The 25,069-nt window shown below is 39.1% G+C and overlaps 1 protein-coding gene across 2 annotated transcripts in view; it reads right to left on the bottom strand.

The window, feature by feature from the left end:
• ARMC3 (armadillo repeat containing 3) overlaps nucleotides 1-25,069 on the bottom strand; it is an 86,756-nt gene that overhangs the window by 4,973 nt on the left and 56,714 nt on the right. Inside the window, exons 10-17 of one of the 2 annotated variants that reach the window (XM_043884151.1) lie at nucleotides 21,968-22,217; nucleotides 18,305-18,441; nucleotides 17,328-17,496; nucleotides 14,613-14,713; nucleotides 13,882-13,983; nucleotides 13,376-13,471; nucleotides 2,372-2,572; nucleotides 184-346 (exon numbers count right to left, since the gene is read on the bottom strand). In XM_043884151.1, the coding sequence (XP_043740086.1) occupies nucleotides 184-346; nucleotides 2,372-2,572; nucleotides 13,376-13,471; nucleotides 13,882-13,983; nucleotides 14,613-14,713; nucleotides 17,328-17,496; nucleotides 18,305-18,441; nucleotides 21,968-22,217 (1,219 nt within the window). Of the gene's footprint in view, nucleotides 1-183; nucleotides 347-2,371; nucleotides 2,573-13,375; nucleotides 13,472-13,881; nucleotides 13,984-14,612; nucleotides 14,714-17,058; nucleotides 17,219-17,327; nucleotides 17,497-18,304; nucleotides 18,442-21,967; nucleotides 22,218-25,069 lie in introns of those variants that run through there. The other variant, XM_043884153.1, reaches the window with a different exon arrangement.

Genomic DNA, 25,069 nt, shown 5'->3' with positions numbered 1-25,069 from the left:
CTAACAGTCTGGTGAACTTACATGTGTGTATGTTTATACACATACATATATATGCCAAATATAAGTACATCTAAATGATAGTATTAGTATTACATAGTTAATTGTTAGCAACTGGCTCACTCCACAATGATGAAGACAAAACATTTTTACCTAATTGGAAATGAGGCAAAACATCTTAAATACCTTGAAAAGCAAAGCTCGATGGTAGAAGATTCCTTTTTTGATCAGTCCAATTGGTACAACATTGGATTTAAGTTGAAATTTTAGTTCACTTATATGAAGCTCCCAGCTGAAATCCTGTAGTTTTTCTTTTGGAATCTTACCACCCATTTTTTCAGCCACATACCTGCGTCAATTGCAGTGAGTTTGAATCAGTCAAGTTTAATATTTCACTGTCTTCTGTGTAATTATACTTGTAAAACATGTTTTCCCTCGGATTTTTGTTTTACTTTATGTATTTACTATAAGTTAAGATTATACTTGGGTTTCCCTGACAGCTCAGTGGTAAAGAATCTGCCTGTAAAGCAGGAGACACAGGAGATGTGGGTTCGATCCTTGGGTCAGGAAGGGAGGGCATGGAGGGCATGGCAACCCACTCCAGTATTCTTGCCTGGAGAATCCCATGGACAGAGGAGCCTGGTGGGCCACAGTCCGTGGGGCTGCACAGAGTCAGACACGACTGAAGGGACTGAGTGTGCACACGTGCACACACACAGTATTATGATGACTCTCCTCAAACTGTCACATATGAGCTGAGATTCTAACAGTTTCATTCAGCAGGAAAAAAGAAATGAATGCTCATTTTCCTAATGTTTCTAGCAAGATACAGGTCAATATCACATTACATTTGTATCAATGCAGTTTTTGAATGTTATCTTACTGTTGGAAAGTATTTTCAAGTGTTTGAATCTGAATTGTCCAGACATATGGTCCTTCTTTTAAGGAATTTAGCCTCATCCAAACACATAGGACCACTGCGTACCATTAGGTTCACAATTATTTTCAAGTTTTATTCTCTTCTTCTTTTAAATTTTATCATTATTATTTTTTTAATTTAGAGAAAGACATATAGCATTCACGTAACACTGAAGTTAGAGGAGGGAGGAAGATGCACAAAGGAAAAAATAAGTAACAATTACATGAAGAGGTGAGTTGGGGGGGTTGTGCTTTGCCTGAGAGTTTCTCCTAAAAGTAGGCTCTCACTGAAGATGTCACTCAGCATACCTGCAAAAATCCTCTGTCAACTGAAGCTGCTACATCGTGGAGTAAAGGCAGAATTGCACATCATTAAGAAAGAATTTCCTCTTGCTGTTTGTGGAACCAACAAAGAAGATCAGTGGTGAAAGCCAAGAGAAAGGATTGGGCAGAACACTGACCTGTGTTGTCAGCCAGCCAGGTATCCCACTAGGAGCCAAATGCATGGGGACACAGCTCTGTATCACTCTCTTGGTGTGGGCTCAGATTAAAAAGAAATAGGGAATGATGAAAACGGTTTCTGATAGGAACAAAGTGTGAGGAAATTTGACAAATGTTGAAGTGAGGTAAGTCAGAATTCTGCTTGAGTCATCACTTCTCAAGGACACCAGGAAAACTTCAGTAGCCAAAAAAAAACATTCCCTTCCAGAGCCAGCTGACAAGGAGTCAGTGATCTGGCGGCTGTGTTTCTTGCAGTTGTCACATCCAGGTTTGGTGCCTGCAACTCACTTCTATTTGGAGAAGGTACAAGCTCTCACAGAGACTGCAGCTGTTGCACAAGTCAGGAGCTCACGACTGGCTGGTGTCAGTCAAGAAAGTGAGCCTCCATTTCTAGTTAAGTCTTAATCCCTTCAGCTATAAGGTCAAGTTCTCAGTCTTCTCTTAGTGGAATCAGAGTAAACGCTCTCATTTAGGAGGCAACCTCACTGGATTATACAGAGCGCTGAACCATCTCTTAGAATACCCAGAATCCCACTTTAGAGCAATGTGAGACACAAAATATCGGACATACAACATAAAAATAGCAGATGTCTATTTGTATTAGGAACCAACTTGTGAGTTTACAAATAATTCACAATAGGATTCCTTCATTTATAACATCTTTAGAATCACCCTGAAAGATGCTTTTCATGGTTTAGCAGGAGAAAATGACAGAAACATTTTTCTTTAAGTAATTTCTAGCTCCTAGTTCTGATTCTTGGCAGAAATATTATCCAAAATAGAAATGGAGGCTTTCTTTCCAAATCTTTGGGTTTCTGCTTCAGAGTCAGAGTGCTGTTAAAGTTCCATTTTATTATGGTGTAGTTGTCTGAAAACGGCTAGAACAATGCAAATCACTAACATCAAAAACATTTTTCAGAAACTGAAAATGAGTATGTATACACAGACAGCTTACTTTGCAAGAACCTCAATCTGTTCCTTTATATTGGTGATGGGAAGTATGGATTTGGTTACTTCATACACATAAACACAGAAGTCAGGATCAGAGGGAGGGAACCATTCTTTCTCAAGGCTTCCTTCTCCAGTCAGTTTGGGTGCTACTGCCACCTCTTCCTCCTCCTTCACTTTTTCCTCTTCTTTTTTCCCTCTGCCTTTCCTTAGAGAATAAACAACAGCAAACAAAATAACAGAGTGAATAAGCACTAACTGTGCTCTGAGTTAATCTGAAGAGCATCATGGAAATATAGTATTTGCTATATACATCAATAACCATACCCTACATATTTTTCAAATTTTCCATGACAAGGATAGGAGTTTTACAGTCTCTATATTTGTGGGAGAAAAGAGAATACTACATGATTGATACATATTAAGAAAATCAGATATTGCTTTTATGCACCATTTCTTATCAAGATATTTGGTACACTGTAGGTATGCAATAAATATTTATTGAATTGGGAGAAAAATAGGTTGCCTCCTCAGGGAGTCTGTGCCAGTCTTTTATTATCTCTTGCTTCAGCTGAGACTTTCCGCAAGAACAATTTGGATCCCAATTTTCACAACAATTATCCAACACATGGGGGCTTCCCAGGTGGCACTAGTGGCAAAGAACCTGTCTAAGAACCTACCTGTCAATGCAAGAGACGTAAGAGATGCAGGTTTGATCCCTGGGTTAGGAAGATCCCCTGGAGGAGGACATGGCAACCCACTCCAATATTCTTGCCTGGGGAATCCCATGGACAGAGGAGCCTGGAGGGCTGTCCATAGGGTCACAAAGAGTCAGACATGACTTAAGCGACTTAGCATGCACACCTATCCAAAACGTGGTAACAGGCAAAAACAAAATAAGGATGGCAGGGAATTTTCATGTCATGCAGGGACAAAGACCTCATGCAAAGTTTATCTAGCAAAATGTACTTAGTTCTGTACTTAGGGAAAATAGAATATACTTAGTAAACAGTAAGGATACTATTTACTCTCAATGAAAAGCTCCAGACTTAGAGAAGTTACTAGTTAACATAGAAATTTTTGTTTAGTACAGATGCAAATTATTTCTGTTCAATGGAAAAGATACTCCCAAAGGTTACAGTTTATTGTCCTGTAAGATGTTAGTCATCCTACAAGTGTTTACAATGTAGCTCAGCAATCTTTTTCTAATATTCTTTAATTAAATTGGATATAAATATATATATTCTCAAGTGATCTTTGAACCAGTATTAACATCTCATTAATTCTCTCATTATTAATGAGTTGAGCAAACAATGACTGGCGTTCTCATTCCCGGTAACAGGGAGTAAGTACACTTCACCCTGTCTCTCTTACTGAATATAGTCCTAAAACCTGGACAGGGTACATGCAATAGCTATTTGAAAACTCTGAAAAGTAATTCATAGCAGAAAGATCAGAAAAGACCAACATTTTAATGACTACTGAACTGATGGTGAGCTTATCTTTTAGTTTTCCTCCACTATTCTCCAAGCTGAAGTAAACATCGCCCCAAGTCTGGAAGTGGGCATCAGCACGTAGAGACAGCTCAAGGAGAAGTCTACTTGAGAAACAGGAAAGAAAGAGAATGGAGGAAAGCCCTGACTTTGAGTGTTTTTTCTTATTTTTATCCATCCTCTTGTGAATCTTGTGATGGTGGTGGGAGTGCTGGCATGAAGGTCCCTGAGAGTCTAAAGCCACCTTATTCATGCTCAGCCCTCCTGCTGTTTGGCTGTGGGTATGGATGCTGTCATGCCAAGAGTGTTGCAACACAGGGTAAATAATTTTTTTTGGCTTAAGGACCAAAAGGGAAGCTCCAAGGAACCAGAACAGACAAGTGAGGTCATGGAGAAGGTGGAGCTCAGGAAAGCAACCCTATAAAAGTGTTTGTGAATTCCTAGGCTTATTCCAAGCTATGTGTGTGTAGTCCTGACATACACATATTTTGAAGATGGAACTATGGTATAGACCACCACCCAAGTCCCAAATGGATCTTAGTTGGCACACATGCAGGGCTGATCCAAATAGCACTGCAGAGCCTTTGAAAATGGGACAAACAGTAGAATGACGACTGGTTGGAATTTGAAGACTGAAAGCAACTGGGGCAATTGACTGCTAAAACACACACACAAAAGAAACATTCTTAGAATGTGTCTGAGACCCATAAATAAGAACTGTAGGACTTATAACATATTACAATCTAATTACTCAACATATGAAGAGCCAGGAAAACCTCACCTCATATGGGAAAAGGCCATCAATACACATCAATGCTGAGATGATACAGATGTAAAATGTCCCAACAAGTAAGGTCAAACACTCTTGAAATGAGCAGGAAGTCAGAAAGTCTTAGAAAAAGAAGATATAAAAATAGAATTTGGAGCTGAAAAATACAATAACCAAAACTTAAAAATCACAACTCTCTGAATAGATTTCATAGCAAAATGGAGACAACAGAGAAAATAATCTATGAACTTGAAGATACGTCAATAAAAATTATGGGATATGGATAACACAGAGAACAAAAGATTGAAAAAGCAATTGACAAAGTCTCAGGGACTTATGGTGCAATAAAAAGAGCTAATATTAGTATCATCATAGAGTCAGAAGAAGAGGAAAAAGAAGGCAGTACAGGAAAAAAAAATTGAATAAATTAGGGCTAAAATGGTTTCCTCAACTTGGTTAAAGACATAAATCTACATAGTCAAGAATTTCAGTGAATGTGAATAAAGTACACCCAAAGAAATCTACTCCAGACACATTGAAATCAAACTACTGAAAACTAAAGACAAAGCGGATGATATAATTGCCCACATAGGAAATCCCAAAGAATCTCCTAAAGAAACTCCAAGAACTAAGAAGTGAGTTCATCAAAATCTGAAGATATAAGAACAACACACAAATCCATCATGTTTCTATATAGTGAAAACAAACATGTAGAAACCAAAATTTTAAAAAAATTTGCAGCACTCAAAATTATGCCAAGAAAATGAAATCCTTAGGTATAAACTTCTCAAAATATGTACAGGATTTGTGTGCTGAATATTAAAAAGTGTTATCAAAAGCAATCAAAGAAGATCTAATACATGATGAGACGTCCTGTGTCCATAGATTTAAAGATTCAACATATTAAGATATAATTCTCCTCAAATGATCTCAAGGTTTAATGGAATTCCTGTTAAGATGCAAGCAAAGTTTTTTGTAGAATAGAAAATCTTATTCTAAGATGTATATGGAAAGGCATAGGCCCTAGAATAGCTATATCAAATGTGATGAAGAAAAATAATGTGGGAACAATAAAAAATGATTGATAAAAAGTCTTACTATATAGCTACAGTAATCCAGATAGAGTGATTCTAGTCAAGGGACAGACACCCAGATTAACATAACAGAAGCTCCAACCCCCCACAGATACACTCAACTGTTTTGACAAAGTGAAAGTGAAAGCCGCTCAGTTGTGTCCGACTCTTTGCAACCCCAAGGACTATACAGTCCATGCAATTCTCCAGGCCAGAATACTGGAGTGAGTAGCTGTTTCCTTCTGCAGGGGATCTTCCCAACCCAAAGATGGAACCCAGGTCTCCCACATTGCAGGCAGATTCTTTACCAACTGAGCCACGAAGGAAGCCCAAACATGTTGTAAGTTTCTTTTCTTATAATGTCATTGTCTGGTATTGGCATTAGAATAATGCTGGTATCATGAGTTGGGAAACATTCTATTTTCTGGGAAAGATTGTGTAGAGTTGGTGTTAATTCTTGAAATGTTCGGCAGAATTCACTAATGAAACCATCTGGGTCAGGAGATTTCTCTTTTGAGTTTTATGAAATCAACTTTTTAAATAATTACATGATTATTTAGTATCTATTTCATCTTTAGTAAGTTGTGATAGTCTGTAGTTTTTGATGAACTGGTCCATTCCATCTAAGTTGCTGATTACAATTCTCATAGTAGGATTGACATAGTTAATGACATTTTTTAAAAAGCCAGCTTTGATTTCATTGACTTTCTCTGCTGTTTCTCTGTTTAAATTTCATTGATTTCTGTTCTTTATTATTTCCTTCCTTCTAATTGTATTGAGTTTATTTTTCTAGATTCTTGAAGTGAGAATTTAGATTATTGATTTACAACCCTCTCTAATACATGTTAGTGAAGTAAATTTCCCTATCAGCTTTGCTTTGGCTGTATTTTCATTCAACTCTTTGTATTTTTAAAACCTTTTGAGACTTCCTTTTGTCCCAGAGATTATTTAGAAGTGTATCACATGTTTAAAGGTTTTCTTCTTGTCTTTCTGTCATTAATTTCTAGTTTGATTCTATTATGATCAGAGAGCATATTCTGTATGATTTAAACTACTTTAAAATTTTTTTTGCTATGCTTTATGACCCAGAGTATTTATTATAAATGTTCCAAATGCAGCTGAAAAAAATGTGTTGGTGATGAAATGTTCCATAATATGTCAATTAAATCCTATTTATTTTGCTGTTGTTCAAATCCTTTATTTCCTTGGTGATTTTAGGTCAAGTAGTTCTATCAGTTGCTCAGAGGGGTATGTTGCAGTCCTCAACTACAATTCTGGATTTATCTATTTCTCCTTTCTGCTCTATCAGTTTTTGCCTCATGTATTTTGAGGCTCTGTTGTTTGGTGCATATATATTAGATTATTATGCCTCCTTCATAGATTAATTTTACTATACATAATGTCCCTCTTTCTCTCTAGAATTTTTCTTTACTCTGCTGTCTACTTTAATACATATTTGAAAAGCCATTTCTGCTTCTTAAAAAATTAATGTTGACATGGCATCTTCTTCCATCCTTTCACTTTCAATCCATCTAGATGGATAAATTTGAAGTGAGTTTTTTAAAACAGCATGTAGTTGAATCATAACTTTTAAATACACTCTGCCAAAATCTGCCTTTTGATTTGTTCTTTTCCTTTGTTTTTCTTTTCTTGCCTTCCTGTGGGTTACTTGAACATTTTAAAATTATCTGTCTTGATTTATTTATACTGTTTGTGAGTGTAGCTCTTTGTATTTGTTTGTTGTTGTTATGGTAAGTAATATAATAGACATATTATATATTACTCATCACAGTCTGCTGGTATCCATATTTTATCACTTTGAGGGAAATATGGAAATGTCACATCCTTGGAGGTCTCTTTACTTTCTCCACTTTTAAATATAATTTTCTTGAGTATCAACAATTTTTGTTTCAATCATCAAATATAATGTATAAAAATAAAATTCATGAGGAAATAGTATATTGTATATATCCATATTTCAGTTCCTTCTTTCTTCCTAATCCTTCCAGATTCTTTCAGCATTTTCTTCTCTTTGGAAGAACTTCCTTTAGTTAGCCAATCTGTAAGGGTAGGCCAGCTAGCAATAAATTGTTTTCCTTCATCTGGAAGTGTCTTTATTTCCCCCTCTTTATTGCTGAAGGTTAGAGAACACATGGTTGATTCCTTTAGTGCTTGAAAAATGTACTGTTTCCTTCTGAGAGAAATCTGTGCATGCCTGTTCAGTTGCTCAGTTGTGTCTGACTCTTTGCAAGTCCTATAGCCTGCTAGGCTCCTCTGTCCATGGGGTTATCCCAGCAGGGAATACTGGATTCAGTTGCCATTTCCTCCTCCAGTGGATCTTCCCAACCCAGGGATCGAACCCACATCTCCTGCAGCTCCTACTTGGCAGGCAGATTCTTTACCACTGAGCCACCTGGGAAGCCAGTCATTCAAACAGGTGTTCCCTATAGGTAATTGGAATTTGCACCTTTATGAAGTCTGGATTCCATGACTCAGGTGGGCTTTCCTGGGTGGAGCTATGTCACATGAGAAAATTGCCTCCTATGCTATGCTAGCAGATAGGGAGGAAGGACTGGGAAGCCTCTGTGTGACTTCTCTTAGCCTTTGTTTATGTGTACCTTTTTCCTGCTGATCTTGCATTGTATCTTTTGCTATAGTAAATTTTAGCCATGATTATATATTTGAAAGTCCTCAAATGGAGCTAGGCTAGTGTAGACAGGTAGATCTCCTAAATTATGTATTCATAAATATGGAGTATTCTGTTCCACTAGCAGTAAATTAGGGGTGGGAATTACCTTTAAGTATTACTTGAAGCATGGGGTGCGAGGGAGATCAACTCAAGACCATTTGAGTTTTCTCTTTAATTTGGAGGGGAAAAAAAATACAAAAATAATCCAGTCAGCTGCTGTTGGAGAATTACACAAAACTCTAATTATAACAAATACTAAAAAAAGTTTTATATTTTCTAATTCAATATTTTGATGATTAGTGACATTGAACATCTTTTTACATGCCTATTGGCCATTTGCATCTCCTTTTTGGAAAAAGTGTCTACTCAAATCCTCTGCTTTCTTAAAGTCAAATTGTTTTACTTATTTGTTTTTATTACTGAGTTTTATTAATTCTTTTTATATTTTGGATATTAACCTTTTATTGGACATACAATTTGCGTGTGTTTTCCTCCATTTAGTAGGTTACCTTTTCATTTTGTTGATGGTTTCCTTTGCTATGCAGAAACTTTTTAGTTTGGTGTAGTCCCAGTTGTTTATTTTTGCTTTTTTTGCCTTTGCTTTTTAAGTTAGATCCAAAAATTTATTGCGAAGGCTGAAGTAAATAGCTTATCATCTAAGTCTTTTTCTAGGTGTTTTATGGCTTCAGGTCTTACATTCTGAGTTAATTTCTGTTTATGGTATAAGATAGGCGTCTAGTTTCATTCTTAAGCAAGTGGCTGTCCAGTTTTCTAAGGGAAATTATTTTAGAGCAAAAATGTTTTAGGAAGTCACTGTGATGGGAATCAAAATGATTTAAGTACCAGAAATGTTAAAGTTTATATGCTCTAAAGACCTAAAAGCTGCCAAAGATGAACAGACTGGAAGGATATGTATTTCATATCCTTCTATTTGGAGACAGAAAAACATGCTTTTAAGTTTGTATAATAAACTCATGTGCAATCAAATTAAATATTTATGAAAACCAGTCTGAATAAAAAATATACTATAGATAGAACTTATAATTCCTTTCATGAATAGGTAGAGTAATTATTTATTGTAAGGAGAATGATCTTTACAAGGAAAAGCTTTGGAGGGCATTAGACATGTTGGTTTCAGTGAAACCTAGGTAAGTATCAAGAGGGTGTATGAATAAACAAGAAATAAATTAGTCACCTCTCCTAGGAGTGTTGCGCCATAAAAGACAGTGCAATTCTGTTTCTGAAAACAGAAATAAGATGGTGGCTGGTCACCGAATGAGAATCTCTTGCTCAATGATTTTAATTTATATGATAATAATATTCATCAGGAAAAGGAAATCCAGATTTTCACTTTCACTTTCCTTGTCTGGCACCTCACACACAGTTGTCTCCCATCTCATCTTTCCTCTCCCTTTCAAAAATTCAGCCAGTTTGTGAGTCTATGTGTTTCATGATTCTTCTCCAGTATTGCTCAGTCTTTTTTGTCAATGTGACAATATTCTCTGTGACATTTTCAGATGAGTAGAGTTAAAATATTTTACTCTATATCTAGGGGTCCAAAGTTTTAACAGTCACAAGATGAGAAACAAAAAAGATAAACAACAAAATAAATCATGAAAGATAAACAACAAGATTATAACCAGTCTATCCCCTAGTGGACCAAGGGCTAAGAAGGGGTAAAGAGCCTGAACACATGCTGCTCACTTAAATAAGCCAGGTGGATTCTTCCCTAGGACCGCAGTTGGGGAGACCATAGGGAGACACCTGCCTCAGAGCCAGTCAATGTCCTGTCAAGCATGTGACGTTAAGACGGTCTCCCTCACAAATACACATAAGAGATACAGACCGTACCTGATCATTGTTATGCTTTAGAATTAAAAGATGGTCTTGGAACTGGGGCCGGTTTGGTCCCATGACAAATTAGAGTCACATACAAGCTACAGTTATGGGTGAGGTGGTAATCAAAAGAAAGTCAAGGTAGATAACAAAGCAATTGTAAAAAGGTACTGTGTAGGTGGAGAGAGAAAGAGGGAGAGAGAGATGAGCAGACCCTATGGTTATTGACTTGACTCCCAGCTTCTTTCATGTGCTGGATTTTGGGGGTTCTTCTTACCCCTACAAGGCTGCAGTGGGTTTGGGCTCCTTGCAACTGGTTCATCTGGTAGTACTAACATTTGTTGAGTGTCTACTCTGGGCTGGGCTCTGCTCTAAGCCCTTTACATTATGTTTCTTAACTTATTTAATCTTCTCAACATACTATGAGGAACAGACTACAGGGGTTTTTTTCCTCCATTTTACTGATGAGTGAATTCAGCCAGAGAGAAGGTAACCTATGTGTTCAAGAGACACAGTTTAAGTGTGGACCTTTTCCTGAAAAAGTTCAGATTTATAGTCTCTTGAATAAACACGAATACCTTAGGTATGCTAACCAAGCACTGTATTAAATGCTGGGGATGGAAAGAGAAATTATTTGAGTTAGAACATGTTCTTGTCCTCAAGGTGCTCTCAGTCCAGTGGAGGAGAAGCAAGAGAAGTCAAGAGAGGAGAGAAAGGAAACGGAAGAGGTGGGGAGGTGATGGGCAGGCAAAAACGATGAGGGCTGGGACAGCAGGAGCAGATCAGAAGCAGAGATCAGAACAGTGAGCCACAGAGACTGACAGGAGAAAATAAAGTCAGAAATTGAAAACACAAGGCTCTGAGGTCTGCGGAAGAAGGCAGACAATTCCTTAGGAGACCTTAGGAGACAGTCTCGGTTTAGAAGGTAGATGCTCAAGTGTTTATGTGTGCACCAAATAGCCTCCAGCACCCCAGTGGTTCTCAAGGGCTTAAGCCAACTCTAATTGAAGGGTCATGGAGTGGGGCAGGAGGTCTGAGTGGTTTTCTGAAGAATCCAGGAAAGAGCTCACATGAGAAAGAATAGACATAAAAAGATGTCAACATGTCAGTCAGTCAGTTCAGTCGCTCAGTCATGTCCAGCTCTTTGCAACCCCATGGATTAGCAGCACTCCAGGCCTCCCTATTCATCACCAACTCCCAGAATCTCAAATTTATGTCCATTGAGTTGGTGATGCCATCCAACCAGCTCATCCTCTGTCATCCCCTTCTCCTCCTGCCTTCAATATTTCCCAGCATCAGGATCTTTTCAAATGAATCAGTTCTTTGCATCAGGTGGCCAAAGTATTGGAGTTTCAGCTTCAGCATCAGTCCTTCCAATGAGTATTCAGGACTGATTTCCTTTAGGATGGACTGGTTGGATCTCCTTACGGTCCAAGGGACTCTCAAGAATCTTCTCCAACACCACAGTTCAAAAGCATCAATTCTTCGGTGCTCACCTTTCTCTATAGTCCAACTTTCACATCCATACATGACTACTGGAAAAACCATAGCTTTGACTAGATGGACCTTTGTTGGCAAAGTAACGTCTCTGCTTTTTAATATGCTGTCTAGGTTGGTCACAACTTTCCTTCCAAGGAGTAAGCATCTTTTAATTTCATGGCTGCCATCACCATCTGCAGTGATTTTGGAGCCCAAAAAAATTTCTGTCACTGTATCCCCATCTATTTGCCATGAAGTGATGGGCCCAGATGCCATGATCTTAGTTTTCTGAATGTTGAGTTTTAAACCAACTTTTTCACTTTCCTCTTTTACTTTCATCAAGAGACTCTTTAGTTCTTCTTCACTTTCTGCCATAAGGGTGGTGTCATCTGCATATCTGAGGTTATTGATATTTCTCCTGGCAATCTTGATTCCAGCTTGTGCTTCATCCAGCTCAGCATTTCTCATGATGTACTCTGCATATAAGTTAAATAAGCAGGGTGACAATATACAGCCTTGTCATACTCCTTTCTCTATTTGGAACCAGTCTGTTGGTCCATGTCCAGTTCTAACTGTTGCTTCCTGACCTGCATACAGATTTCTCAGGAGGCAGGTCAGGTGGTCCCATCACTTCCCACTCTTGAAGAATTTTCCACAGTTCGTTGTGATCCACACAGTCAAAGGCTTTGGCATAATCAATAAAGCAGAAATAAATGTTTTACTAGAACCTCTTGCTTTTTTTGATGATCCAACGGATGTTGGCAATTTGATCTCTGTTTCCTCTACCTTTTCTAAATCCAGCTTGAACATCTGGAATTTCACAGTTCATGTACTGTTGAAGCCTGGCCTGGAGAATATTGAGCATTACTTTACTAGCATGTGAGATGAGTGGAATTGTGTGGTGGTTTGAGCATTCTTTGGCATTGCCTTTCTTGGGATTGGAATGAAGACTGATCTTTTCCAGTCCTGTGGCCACTGCTGAGTTTTCCAAATTTGCTGGCATATTGAGTGCAGCACTTTCACAGCATCATCTTTTAGGATGTGAAATAGCTCAGCTGGAATTCCACCACCACCATTAGCTTTGTTCATAGACAGCATTTAAAAATACATGGAACCATATTATAATGGTTCCAACCAAGTCAAGAATGTGATCCTGTTTCCTTTCCTTCTTCTCATTGCTTCTTGAAGGGTCACAGGTTTCTGTGAGCAAGATGGGAAGGGGACATGGAAGTAAGAGGCAGGGGTAAGGAAAGGCTTACACTCCAGTCATTGCAGCTCACTACCTGCAAAGGCATCCACCAGGGGAGGGTGGAAATGTTCATTTTACGTTGCTTCCTACGCATGGCTAGACTTTTAAAGGGCTGACTGGATACTGCTATTTGCATTGTCATTTCTGAATTAAAGTGACTGTAGGACTTTACAGTGGTCAAAGTGCCCTGAGTTCTCACCCAGAGGCAGGAGAAGAAACTCCCTTTGGGTAAGTTTTAAAGAGACAACAAGAGGCACAAATAAAGGTAATTTTAATTAGACTTTGTGAGTCCTGCTTAGTTCTATATCTTATCCCATGAGAAGAGCTTCCTAGTTAAAAGCCACCTTTCCCTTTCCCCAACTCTGTCTGTAATTAAAACTTGATGGGATTACAGTTAGAAGACTACAGTAAGGTGTTTCCTACCTTGATCCTTTCTCTTTAGTGGTGCTTTTGCTAACAGCCGTATTGCGTCCCGAAGTAGGTTCGGATTTCTCTTCAGTGGGAGATCCAAATCCAGCACTAAAATGAAAACTATTTTCTTTTGTCATTTGAAAAAACCACAACCAATGTCAATCATATGAAAAGAACAATATGCTACATTTGCAAGACATTTTTAAGGTTATAAGGCATTTTCACTTCCATTTTATGTTTGATTCCAATCAATGAGAAGAAACAGGGCACCAGGCATTATTCCATCTACAGATAAGGATGTGAAGCTTGATCACAGACCATGAGTCATGGGCTCAAGATCTTACTCTAGGTTCACAGCAGACAGAATGTCAAGCCAAGTTTCTTGGTTTTCATCCTGAAACTGTATGACTGTGAGAAGAATAAAATTAAGCTGCCAAAACCTAAAATCTAAATTTCCTTTTTACTCCCAAATTAAGGGAGAGAATTATTTGAGTGTAGACAAAACATCATTTTCTTACTTGGTCTTTTCTTTACTTGCTCTTCTTAAAGAAGATGAAGAAGAAATACTTCGTCCATAACCAACGTCTGATGACTTATCTTCCGTAGATGGAGGTGGAGAACTAAAATTTTACATATTTGAAATTATGTATAAATTAAAATAATTTGTCAATATTAACTTTGTCCTACAAAATAGATTTTTTTTCTGAAAAAACATATTTGGAGCTGACTTTTAACAGTGACACATTATTTTAATAGCAGAAAGGAGAGGTAAAGAAAAGATAAAATGAATACTATAAAGCTTTTCATGACCTAGAACTGGAAATAGTTTTTAAGATGTGTCACATAAAATATATAGCTTCTACTACTTTTTATTTTATTAGAAAAATTGGGCATCAGTGGTATTCTTGCATCTAGTTCTGGAGATTTGTAAACATAATTCATCTTGGTTTGCTCCTCTCTGTTTCTACTTTCTTCAGTTACTTGATGTTGCCAGAAGGGTAAGAATCCCTGACTGCAGAAATACATGTGGAGTTGAGTGGTAATGTAGAGTCATAGGAAAAACTACGGTGGTGAATATTCCGTGGTCTTTACTATGTTAGGCTATGAATTTACAGACCAGTATTTACATTCATGGTGGTGCTAGACACAGGAAGGAATAAAAGATACCATACTGGGCACCTTTATGTATTCACATGATGATAGACAAAAATTTTGCTTCCCCATATCCCTGCTCCCCATAAAGACTCACACATCAGAAGATCTACTGTTAATTAAGAGTATAGCACGTTGGTCACTTGGTTCTTGTAAGCAGAGATCCTTCAAAGGCAAAAGTTTGGTGCCAGGATTTATCTGTGGTAGTTTAAGAATTGAAAAGTAATATCTGCACGGGTTATATATTTTTAAAAAGTATACTGATACAATAGGTTCTCAATTATTTCACACACACACACACACACACACACACACACACACACACACACACACACACACACACACAGAAATAGGAATCTGAAGCTTGTGGATGTCTTGTCTTGTCTTTGGGCAAGATATACTCTCCAGTACCCCCAGCTCCTACCCCAACCCTGCAAGTCTCTGTAGCTTGATACTCAGCTGTTTCACACCATAATGATCAGACTGGCTCGTGGAAGTATTTGAGTTTGAAAATCCATCCACATATATAAGGGAGAGTTTGTTGTCTGTAACAGTAACTAATTATTCGACAGATCACCAAAAATGTAAGGATGACTAAAAGCAAGCTAGATGAAGCCCTATACTAGCAATTTTATCAGCCTGGTGAAAAGGTTTAGACCAGATCATCTTGTGAGGTCCTTTTCTAATCAAGTAATAGATACCCCTCTTAGTCATGATTCTTTTAAAGTAAGACAGAGCATGTCATTCTTCTGCCCAGAACTCTGTCGTATTTACCCTGAATTCATTCAGAGTGAAGGCCCACATCTTTGCAGTGGTCTACAAGCCCATCATGAGCTCCTACCTCTGTGATTTTGTCTATTATTCCACCCCTGGTTGACCCAGCTTTAGCTATACTGACTTTGCTGTTTCCTTAAATGTGCCAACTGTGTTTACTCCTCATGCTTTCTGCACCTCCACCTATAAAACTCCTTCTCCATAACTAAGTCCCTCACCTTCAAGTTTTTGCTCGGATGTTACCCTTTCAGTGGGGCTACCTGACTTCAGTACCAAGTTATGACTGTCAACCCCAGGATCCTCAGCGTGATAGAGCCCCTTGTCCTTCTTTGCTCTCCTCCCCAGCAACTGTAGTGGTTCTCATTTCCATCATGTGATACAATTTGTGAGATATACCGTTTGTCATCTGTTTCCTCTCACTGGTACCACGGGAGAAAAGATCTTTGTCTCATTTGTTCACTGACATATTTAAAGACTAAAATATCAGAAACTTAATATTTAGAATTAATCAGAGCAGGGGTCCCCAACCTCCTGGGCTGTGGACCAGTATCCCCTGTCTGATCAGTGGTGGCATTAGATTAGAAATAAAGTGCACAATAATTGTCATACACTTGAATCATCCACAAACCATCCTCCCCTATCCCTGGTCTGTGGAAAAATTGTCTTCCGAGAAATTGGTCCCTGATACCAAAAAGGGTGGGAACCGCTGAATCAGAGAGTTCTCCCTCATAAAGAAACTGTCTCATTAAGTTTTGTTCTTTGTTGTTGTTGTTGTTTTAACTCATGAACACATATATTTGCCACAGTTTTTGACCTGTTCCATGGCAACATTTTTCCAACAAGTGCTCTTTGGTGGTTTTTCTGCTCTTTCCCTCATTTTTCTTAAAGCATCTTTGTACTAATAATGTGGCATCTGTTCTTTTAAAATTGCTCATCATTGAATGAGAGCAGTAATTTCTCGGTGGTTTGTATGTGTTCTGGAGGGTATGGTGGTGGCAGTGCTGGGAGAAGCAGAAGGAAGAGATAAAGTGTTAGGCTAGCTGTTCTGATTACTCAAAATGTCTCTAATTCTGTTACCACGATATAGCATTTCTTGCAAATATGGCTTAATTAGCTGTGATTCTTTTACGACCCTGTGTCCTCTGCTTCTTTGAAACCAAATTGGTCCAAGAAGGTTGCTGCCACCAGCCCTGCTCACCCCAGTTCCCCAGGGCCTGTCCACCCAGGCACACGGCTTTTGACCGTCTGAGTTGTCCATCCCCTCAGGAAGCACTGGTTTTGGATGGTGCTCTCTGAGACCGGCTACCACTCCTGTCTGTCTCGGTGCTTTTCCCCTTTCTCATTCTTCCTTCCATATAGCTTCTGCTTGATCCCAGGGACTTTTAAATGTTTGAAGTCTGCAGATCATACTTGTTTCCTACTTCTGCCTAAAATGGGATTTGTAGGTTTTTAAAAATTTCTCCATTTTCCTTACTGCTTTTGGTTTCCAGAAATAGAAAATGCTGATTTAGACAGTAATGTCAAAAAGTCTTCAAGATTCTAATGTTTAGCTTCCCATTTCTTTCAACATTAACACTGAACTACACTATAAGTTGTTTTAAAATCATAATAATAAATGCAGCTAAGTAAAAAATAATATTATTCTGCATTACATGTTATAATTCAGTATTCCAATATGGCTCATTTCAGTGAGATTATAATTAATAAAATGAAGACTTATATTTCTATTGTTAACATTATAATTAACACGGAGCCCCAGAAGCAATATAAAAGAAGCTGATTCTTTTTTATTTTCTCTGAAACTTGAGATTAGCATTAGCAAGCTAATTTAAGTACAAATAATTAAAATCTAGTTAAAACTGTACACAAATGCAAAATCTTATAGCCAGACAAAGTTTAAGGATGAAGTTCTGATTCCCAAGTTTCTGTCTATAAAAATAAAAATTATGTTAGGTGGCTATAAAATTGCAATGTAATGGCATCATGATGAAAGAACTGATCACTATATACTAAAATACAAATTAGTGCTGCCACTTACCCGACCATAATCATAGAATCCATCACTAATTATGTTACTTGATGACAAATACCCAGTCTGGCTGTATTTCAGAGACAGGTAGTTGTTGAGCAGTTTGTTATAAGCTGCCTCACTGAATTTATTTTTTCGACTTACTGATACATTAATTTCTTCAAGGATATCTAAAGCCCTGTCAATAAAAGCAAAAATAACATTATTTGCCTTATATAAGCAAGCCAACATTAAGTTCCCATTTATGTACCTCACACTAGGATCCTGAATTGAAGAACTAAGATGGAAAGGTTAAAACCATCCCACCCATTTAGATAAACTAATCCTGACAGAGTTATAAAGACAAATCTGCCCTTTTTGAGAACATATATGCCATGTAGTAACTTACATTCAAACAGTTTGAAAAAGACACTTTCAGAAGAAAAACACTGTTCATTTAAAGCAAAAATTAGTATTGGACTCCAATTTTTTTCAGCTAACCAGTTGATATATGCAAAGAATAAAAATGGTTAGAAATAGTGTAAACTTGTCTGTGGAACCTTAAAACCCTATTGACTGTGATGCTAAAGGCCAAGTGACTCATAGGCTGTTGATAAGGAGAACCAATGCAGTGAAGCTGCTTAAAGGCATAATTGTAGTGGATAAGTTTGGGGGGACAGAAAAAGATAGATGACAGCCATAGCTTGACTTGTTTAAATTCAGTCTTGAAAGTTGAGAGAGCAAACCAGGGGAAAGTGAAAGAGGAGCATTTATCAAGATGAAAAAGTGGAAAAGGAAACATTGAAGATGATTTTGCAGAGGTGGTGAGGGAGGTCTAGGACCCCACTTCTGCAGACAGTCCCTTCAGAGGGACTGTGACCCACAGAGCTTCTGAATGACACCCAGCAGCCTGAGCATGGGCCTGGAAACTCTGCTGGACCCTCCTCCAGCCTGAAGAAAGTGTGTGTCCTTGATCTGAGCCAGACCCTCCAGGCTGTGCCACCCACCCGAGCCTGCACAACTCCACGGCCATGGGCTCGTCCCCGGCGCAGACCATCACGGCCCAGCTGGCATTCCTCCGGACCTCCTCATTCTTGGAACGCAGGAGTTCTACCAGCGGCTCCAGCCCACCTGCATTTCTCAACTAGAAGTAGAAACCAGAATTTTACACATTAAGAGTATAGAACATAAACATTTATGCTTAAAAAAAAAATCTCATTATTTGATTGTTGAAAGGGTGTTGAGTATGTAGGATGTGTCCATGTTTAGACTTATTAAATTCAGGGGGAAATAATCGATTGCAAAAACCTTAAGAGCCCAGTTTTCTGTTCAAAATCAACAAGAGGCCACAGTAAAGTAATTGAGGGAGGGACTTTCCTGGTCCAGTGGCTAAGATTTTGTGCTCCCAATGCAGGGGGACTGGGTTTGATCCCTGGTCAGGGAACTAGAACCCACATGCTGCAACTAAAGTGAAAGTGAAGGTGAAGTCGCTCAGTCGTGTCTGACTCTTTGCGACCCTGTGGACCGTAGCCTACCACTCTCTTCCATCCGTGGGATTTTCCAGGCAAGGGTACTAGAGTGGGTTGCCATTTCCTTCTCCAGAGGATCTTCTTGACCCAGGGATCAAACCTGAGTCTCCCACATCGTAGGCAGACGCTTTACTGTCTGAGCCACCAGGGAAGTCCAAAGCCAACTAAATAAATAATTTAAAAATGGATATTAAAAGATATTTTATTTGGAGAAAAATTATAATACTGTGATGGCTTTTGCCATACAACAACATGAATCAGCCACAGGTATACATGTGTCCCCCCCACCGTGAGAGAGGTCATTGTGATTTTACACAGGGCAGAGATAGGGCAAAGAACCTGTTCTCCTTCCCCTAAAGTGCAGTGTCCCATGTTCATTCACTCTGCTTCTCACCACTGCTGGTGCATTTGGTCCTGCGGTGGACAGAACCATGGGCTCCCAGAGATGCCTTTGTACCCTGGAGGATTCTGGCAGATGTGGTTAAGTTAGGGATTTGAAGATGGGAAGATTGTTCTGAATTATCAAGTGGACCCAATTTAATTACAAGGGTTCTTTTAAGAAGAGGGAGATAAGAGTGTGTGGAGTAGGGAAAGGAAATTTGTAGAAACAGATATTGCAGTAATCTGCTTGGAAGATAGAGGAAAGGGCCACAGTCAAGAAATGGAGATGGATGGTCAAAGCTAGAAAGGGTCAGGAAACAGTCCCGTCAAGTCTCCAGAAGGATCGCAGCTCTGTTAATATCCTAACGTTAACCCATAAGACCCATTTTCAGACTTCTGACCTCCCAAATGTGAGATAACAGAATCGTATCTGGCCACCTGATATGAACAGCCGACTCATTGGAAAAGACCCTGATGCTGGGAAAGATTGAAGGCAAAAGGAGAAGAAGGCAGCAGAGGATGCGATGGTTAGATAGCATCACTGACTCAATGGACATGAATTCAAGCAAACTCCGGGAAATAGTGAAATACAGGGGAGCCTGGCATGCTGCAGTCCACAGGGTCGCAAGGAGTCAGACACGACTTAGTGACTGAACAACAACAATTGCTTTAAGCTACTGAGTTGTGGTCATTTGTTACGGCAGCAGTAGAAAACAGACATGGTCTCCAAAGCTGGGCAGGAGTAACCAATGCAGGTAAGTGGCACCCGTGTCACCAGACACTGTGACCAAGCCAGCCGTGTGGCCAAGGCAATGCTGAAGCAGTTCTCCAGAGGACGATCCATTCTATCATTCATATTTCTTCAAGGAGTGAAAAAGAAAAAGAACAAGAAGAGAATCAGGGGGAACTACACTAATTACCCTATTAAAAGAAATCACTCATGTATAAAATTATTCAGATGGGGGGGCGGGGAGAAAGATTTGACAGAGTGCTTGTCTCCCTGTCTGAAATGTAATACTGTGCTATCTAAGCCTGGAGGACAAAGGAATATTCTACAGGTGTCTCTGTGTAGTATTTGAAAACAGGAGCCCTTATGAGACATGATCCACTTCCAATCATGTTCTTCTCAAACACAGGGGCTCTGATGGAAATTACACATTAGCACAAGTAACTTGGGCAGCTTTGTAAAGTTTACTTGAAGCATCTCATGTTTAGCAAGCCAAATTTCTGGACATCTTTATTTCTGAGTATAATACAAGATAGCAATCTGACTCCATGTGCTCTTTTGGCAAATATCTAACTCGTTTATGAATTTCTCCAATCATTCCTCCATTCATTTATTCATCCACTCATTCATTCAACAACTGCTTATCAAGCCTACACTGTGTGCCAGATATGTATCAATGACATGAACACAGGGAAAGGAAACTTCGGTTCCCTTCCTTAAAGCCTCAGGGAGTTTATGGTCTTACGTACAAAAGCTAACGCAAGACTGAGTTCAGGGAAGGCATGCACAGGGAGTGGTGGGGCCACAAGAGCAGGACGTTTGAGTCCCTGTTTGAGGACTGAAGGCAGGCCTCATGCAGGATGGAATGGCTGAGCTGCATGTTGAAGGAGAAACAGGCATTTATCAGGTGGACAAATGTGAGACTAGCTTTCTGAGCAGACACATCAAGGAAGTATAAATAAGAAAACTGAGCATGCTGACAATTACAAATCGTATGGTATTTCTAGAGTGTAGCGTTACACCTGGGAGGTGAGTTCAGGCTGAGGCAGCACAGGTGGATCGTCTCAAGCCTTCACATAACTGTTCCCGTGGGGGAGTGGCACACCACCGGGGACTTGCAGTGATGTGATGAGGCTCATATATTGAAAGGTCAGTTTAGGGACTTCCCTGGTGGTCCAGTGGCTAAGACTTCACTCTCCCAATGCAGAGGGCAAGGGTTCAATCCCTGGCCAGGGAACTAGATCCCACATGCTGCATCTAAGAGTTCACATGCTGCAACTAAGACCCAGGACAGCCAAAGAAATATATGCCAGTGCCAAGTCACTCAGTCGTGTCTGACTCTTTGTGACCCAGTGGACTGTAGCCCACCAGGCTTCTCTGTCCATGGAATTCTACAGGAAAGAATACTGGAGTGGGTAGCAATTCCCTTCTCCAAGGGATCTTCCTGACCTGGGATCAAACCTGGGTCTCCCGGATTGCAGGCAAATTTTTTACCGTCTGAGATGAATACAAATGAATTGAGTCAATAGGAACTAAGAAGCGGGGGGTAGGAAAAACATCTAAGAGACAGAGGAGGAGATTTGTCCGTTGTCTGAGCAGACAGCACTGTGTGAGGGCAGGGGCTCTGGGCTGAGAAAGATGTTTTCTCACAAGCCTGACTTCCCGACCAATCAGCTCTGCTTTACACACATTAATTCTTTTTAGACCCATTTCCTCCTCTGTAAAATGGGGATGACAAATGTACCTATTCCTTTTTTAAAAACTGAAGTATAATTGGTTTACATACTACATGCATTACATATAGGTGGTTATTTACATTAGTTTTAGGCGTACAACATAGCAATTCAATATTTTTATAGACCATACTCCATTTACGTGAGTGCTCAGTCACTCACTTTCTTGGCTGCATGAGGTCAGTTTGTTTCCCAACATCTTGCATCTTGAGGGATGGATGCGGTGAAACACTTGAAAATGTTTCAAATGAACGCAGGGTAGGCATCGACCAGGAGAAGGAAAGTGACGCAAACGCTCACCTCTGTGCGGGCGTCCGCGTCACACGCGGCTGCAGCAACGGTGAGGGCGGCTTTGCTCTGCACGGTGGTGTTGGCCGACTGCAGCGGGCTGAGCAGGGCGTGCATGACGTCATGGCTCTGGGTGCTCAGGCGGAGGGGCTCCTGCATGGCCATGTTCGTCAGCACCGTGGCTGCGTTGGCGATGGCTCCGTCTCGTTTGCTGGACAGGGTGTTGATTAATGCGTCTATACCATCACCTTCCGCAGCAGCTCTGGGTCAACGAAGGAGAAATGAATGCTGTTCACCCCACTTCAAGAACTGATCTTTGGAGCCTACAGCTAAGCTTATAAAACAAACGAGTGCATAAAGACAATTTTAGAAAGAAATTAATTTACGCGGGCGATATGAACCTGACATTGAAGCGCTGGGGATTTAAATGGCGTCTGGGGGAGGGCGGGGGAGGGGGGGGTAATGTCAAGTTATGAATGAATTTAAATAATCCTTTCCCTACATCTGCAGCTTTGGGTTATAGAAAAATGCATGATTGCTTCTTAGAAACTCTACTACAGCTGTTCATTTTTTAACTCGGTAATACTTATACGATCCGGAAATTCCAATTCAATAGTTACTGAATTCTATTAAAATATTTCTAACCAGTAAGAAAACAAAGCTTAAATAGGAGGAATGAGTAAACATGGAAATTTAAGATAAAATTCTTCAGTTTGTCTTCTTTTTAAATGAAACTGTTAACTGTAGGTAGATGTTAACACCTTTGAAGGCAGCAAATCATTTTGATGGGCGAATGTTGCTTTTACAAATTAAACATCAAGATCAAAGTCATGATATTGACAAAAAATAATTTTAGTAATGTAGGCATATCCAGTTGTTAAATTTCCTATTTCTAGTATAAAAATACTACCATCATCCATTAATATATTATTAACATTTTCTCACAATTAGAAATCCTAAACCTTCTTATAAAAACACTATACTTTCTATAGTCCTTGCTTTGTAATCACTCAAAAAGCTCATAAAAGAGTATAAATTTAAAAGACATAATTTTAACAGGTGAAAGATTATTTAATTATGTTCTTTAATGTTTGGAGTTGCTTCACGTATGATGTTTCAAGCAATAAGATGTATAGAGCATCCTGGTTTTAAAGGAAGACCCCAAATTGTATTAAAAATCTGTTTAAATCATCATGGTAATAGAAGTAATCAAGACAATAAAAGTACACTTAAGACTCCAATAATACTAACATCTCTTTCAGGTTATATTTGACACTTTAAAAATTTAGGATCATATTAATAACCAAAATTGAAGAAAAAAAAAAAAAACAACCCTGAGGCTATATAGTTTAGCTCATCACCCTGCATTCTGATGAGTTCAATTTAATTTGGTTTTGTCACCTAAATTTGCTGATAGTGAAGGAGAATTGATATGTCAAAACAGAAGTCATCACAATTATTCATCAGAGAGCAGAATACACATATGACCTCAATAAGGAGACTGGTAGCTCTAGGTAAAAGGAAGCTGTGATTAGGCACAAACTAGCCCTGAAGGAGACTCAACTGCAGCCATTGGGCAGGAACGGAATGACATCATTCTGGAGAATGAAGGGTTCCTTGGTGTTTGCCTTGAAGGCAGCTCCCACCCTGGTTTATATAAATCCATCCAGAAAACACACCATGTTGATTGTCACCAAGGTGGAGTGAGCACTCAGCTCCGTGTTTCCCCTCTTCCAGTCCCTGGTGTCTGTTTAACCCTCTGTGTCACCTCCCAGTCTTTCTCTTGGAAAGCATCCTTTACAATTTGGTTTGATGACAGGTGACCAAAATTTGGGAGGAAGCCCAAGAAAAATATTGAGAGGAAGGCCCTGCATCTCATTATGACAGACTGAGGGAGAGCATTTAATTACCTTTCCTCAAGTATAAAATAAACACTCTTAAGATTATTTCACATTACACCTCTCTCCTATTATTGACATGGTGGTCATTTGATTTTATGAAGAAGGGAAAATTTGAGGCTCTAATATAGTCTAAATTTGGTGGAACTTCTCATATTCAACTTATAGTAAAAATTGACATAAAAACTACCAGCAGTAATTTTAAATTATGCATATCTTCTAATTAGTATATGCTTCTTGTTGTTTAGTCGCTAAGTTGTGTCTGACTTTTTGTTACCCTGTGGACTGCAGCACACTAGGCCTCCCAGTGCTTCACCAACTCCAGGAGCTTGCTGAAACTCATGTCGATTGAGTCAGTGATGCCATCCAACTATCTCATCCTCTGTCACCCCCTTCTCCTCTTGCCCTGAATCTTTCCCAGCATTGGGGTCTTTTCCAGTGAGTCAATTCTTTGAATCAGGTGGCCAAAGTATTGGAGCTTCAGCTTTAGCATCAGTTCTTCCAATGCTTAAACCTCAAAATATTTTGTTTCCTTTGACTTGTTTTTCATGTACTTAATGTAATCCGTTCCTTAAAGCAAATACTTTGTGATTCTTAATCATTGTAAACACACCTTGGTTAAAATGTACTTAGTGGTTTTAGATGTTCTCTTTTTAACACATCTTGGAGTGTAAAGAAAGAGCACACAATGGTATCCATGAGAGAAGCCAGAAGTATTTTAAGTAAATGCATTTCAGTAAATTCTCAAAGGTTTTGTCTTTTGTGTGTATCAGGGAGTTTATAGAAAATTTAAGTAAGTACATAGGATCATACTCCATCATTTTAGTTTCTCCTGGGTCATGGAGACACAGGGATTTTCATCAGGCGTGCCTCTGCTCTCAGTCTTTCTGCCTGGATTCTGCTTCTCTCTTTCTCCTGTACAAAAGCATGTCTGGCCCTGGTTCATTTATACTCTACCTTCTGCTCTTTCTTTGCTCTTTATGGAGGCAGTAAAGGGAAGTGCATTTTTATGTACTAGCTGTTCAAAAAGCTCGAAGATTCTAGACACAGTGGAATATAGCTTTTACTAAATTGAACATAACTGCCAGCACCAAATCATACATGCACAGCTGGGAGAGCAATGTAACAGAATGTATACATATCTGCCCATAATTTGCTATGGGCAGCTCTAAGTGCAAAATGCATAAATGAGATTAAATTATGATATGGAAAATCA

Source organism: Cervus elaphus, chromosome 23 (assembly GCF_910594005.1).
Source record: "Cervus elaphus chromosome 23, mCerEla1.1, whole genome shotgun sequence".
In the NCBI taxonomy this organism is placed as follows: Eukaryota; Metazoa; Chordata; class Mammalia; order Artiodactyla; family Cervidae; genus Cervus; species Cervus elaphus.
Note: the sequence above shows the minus strand (reverse complement) of the source record. Positions and strands in the feature narration are given on the sequence as shown.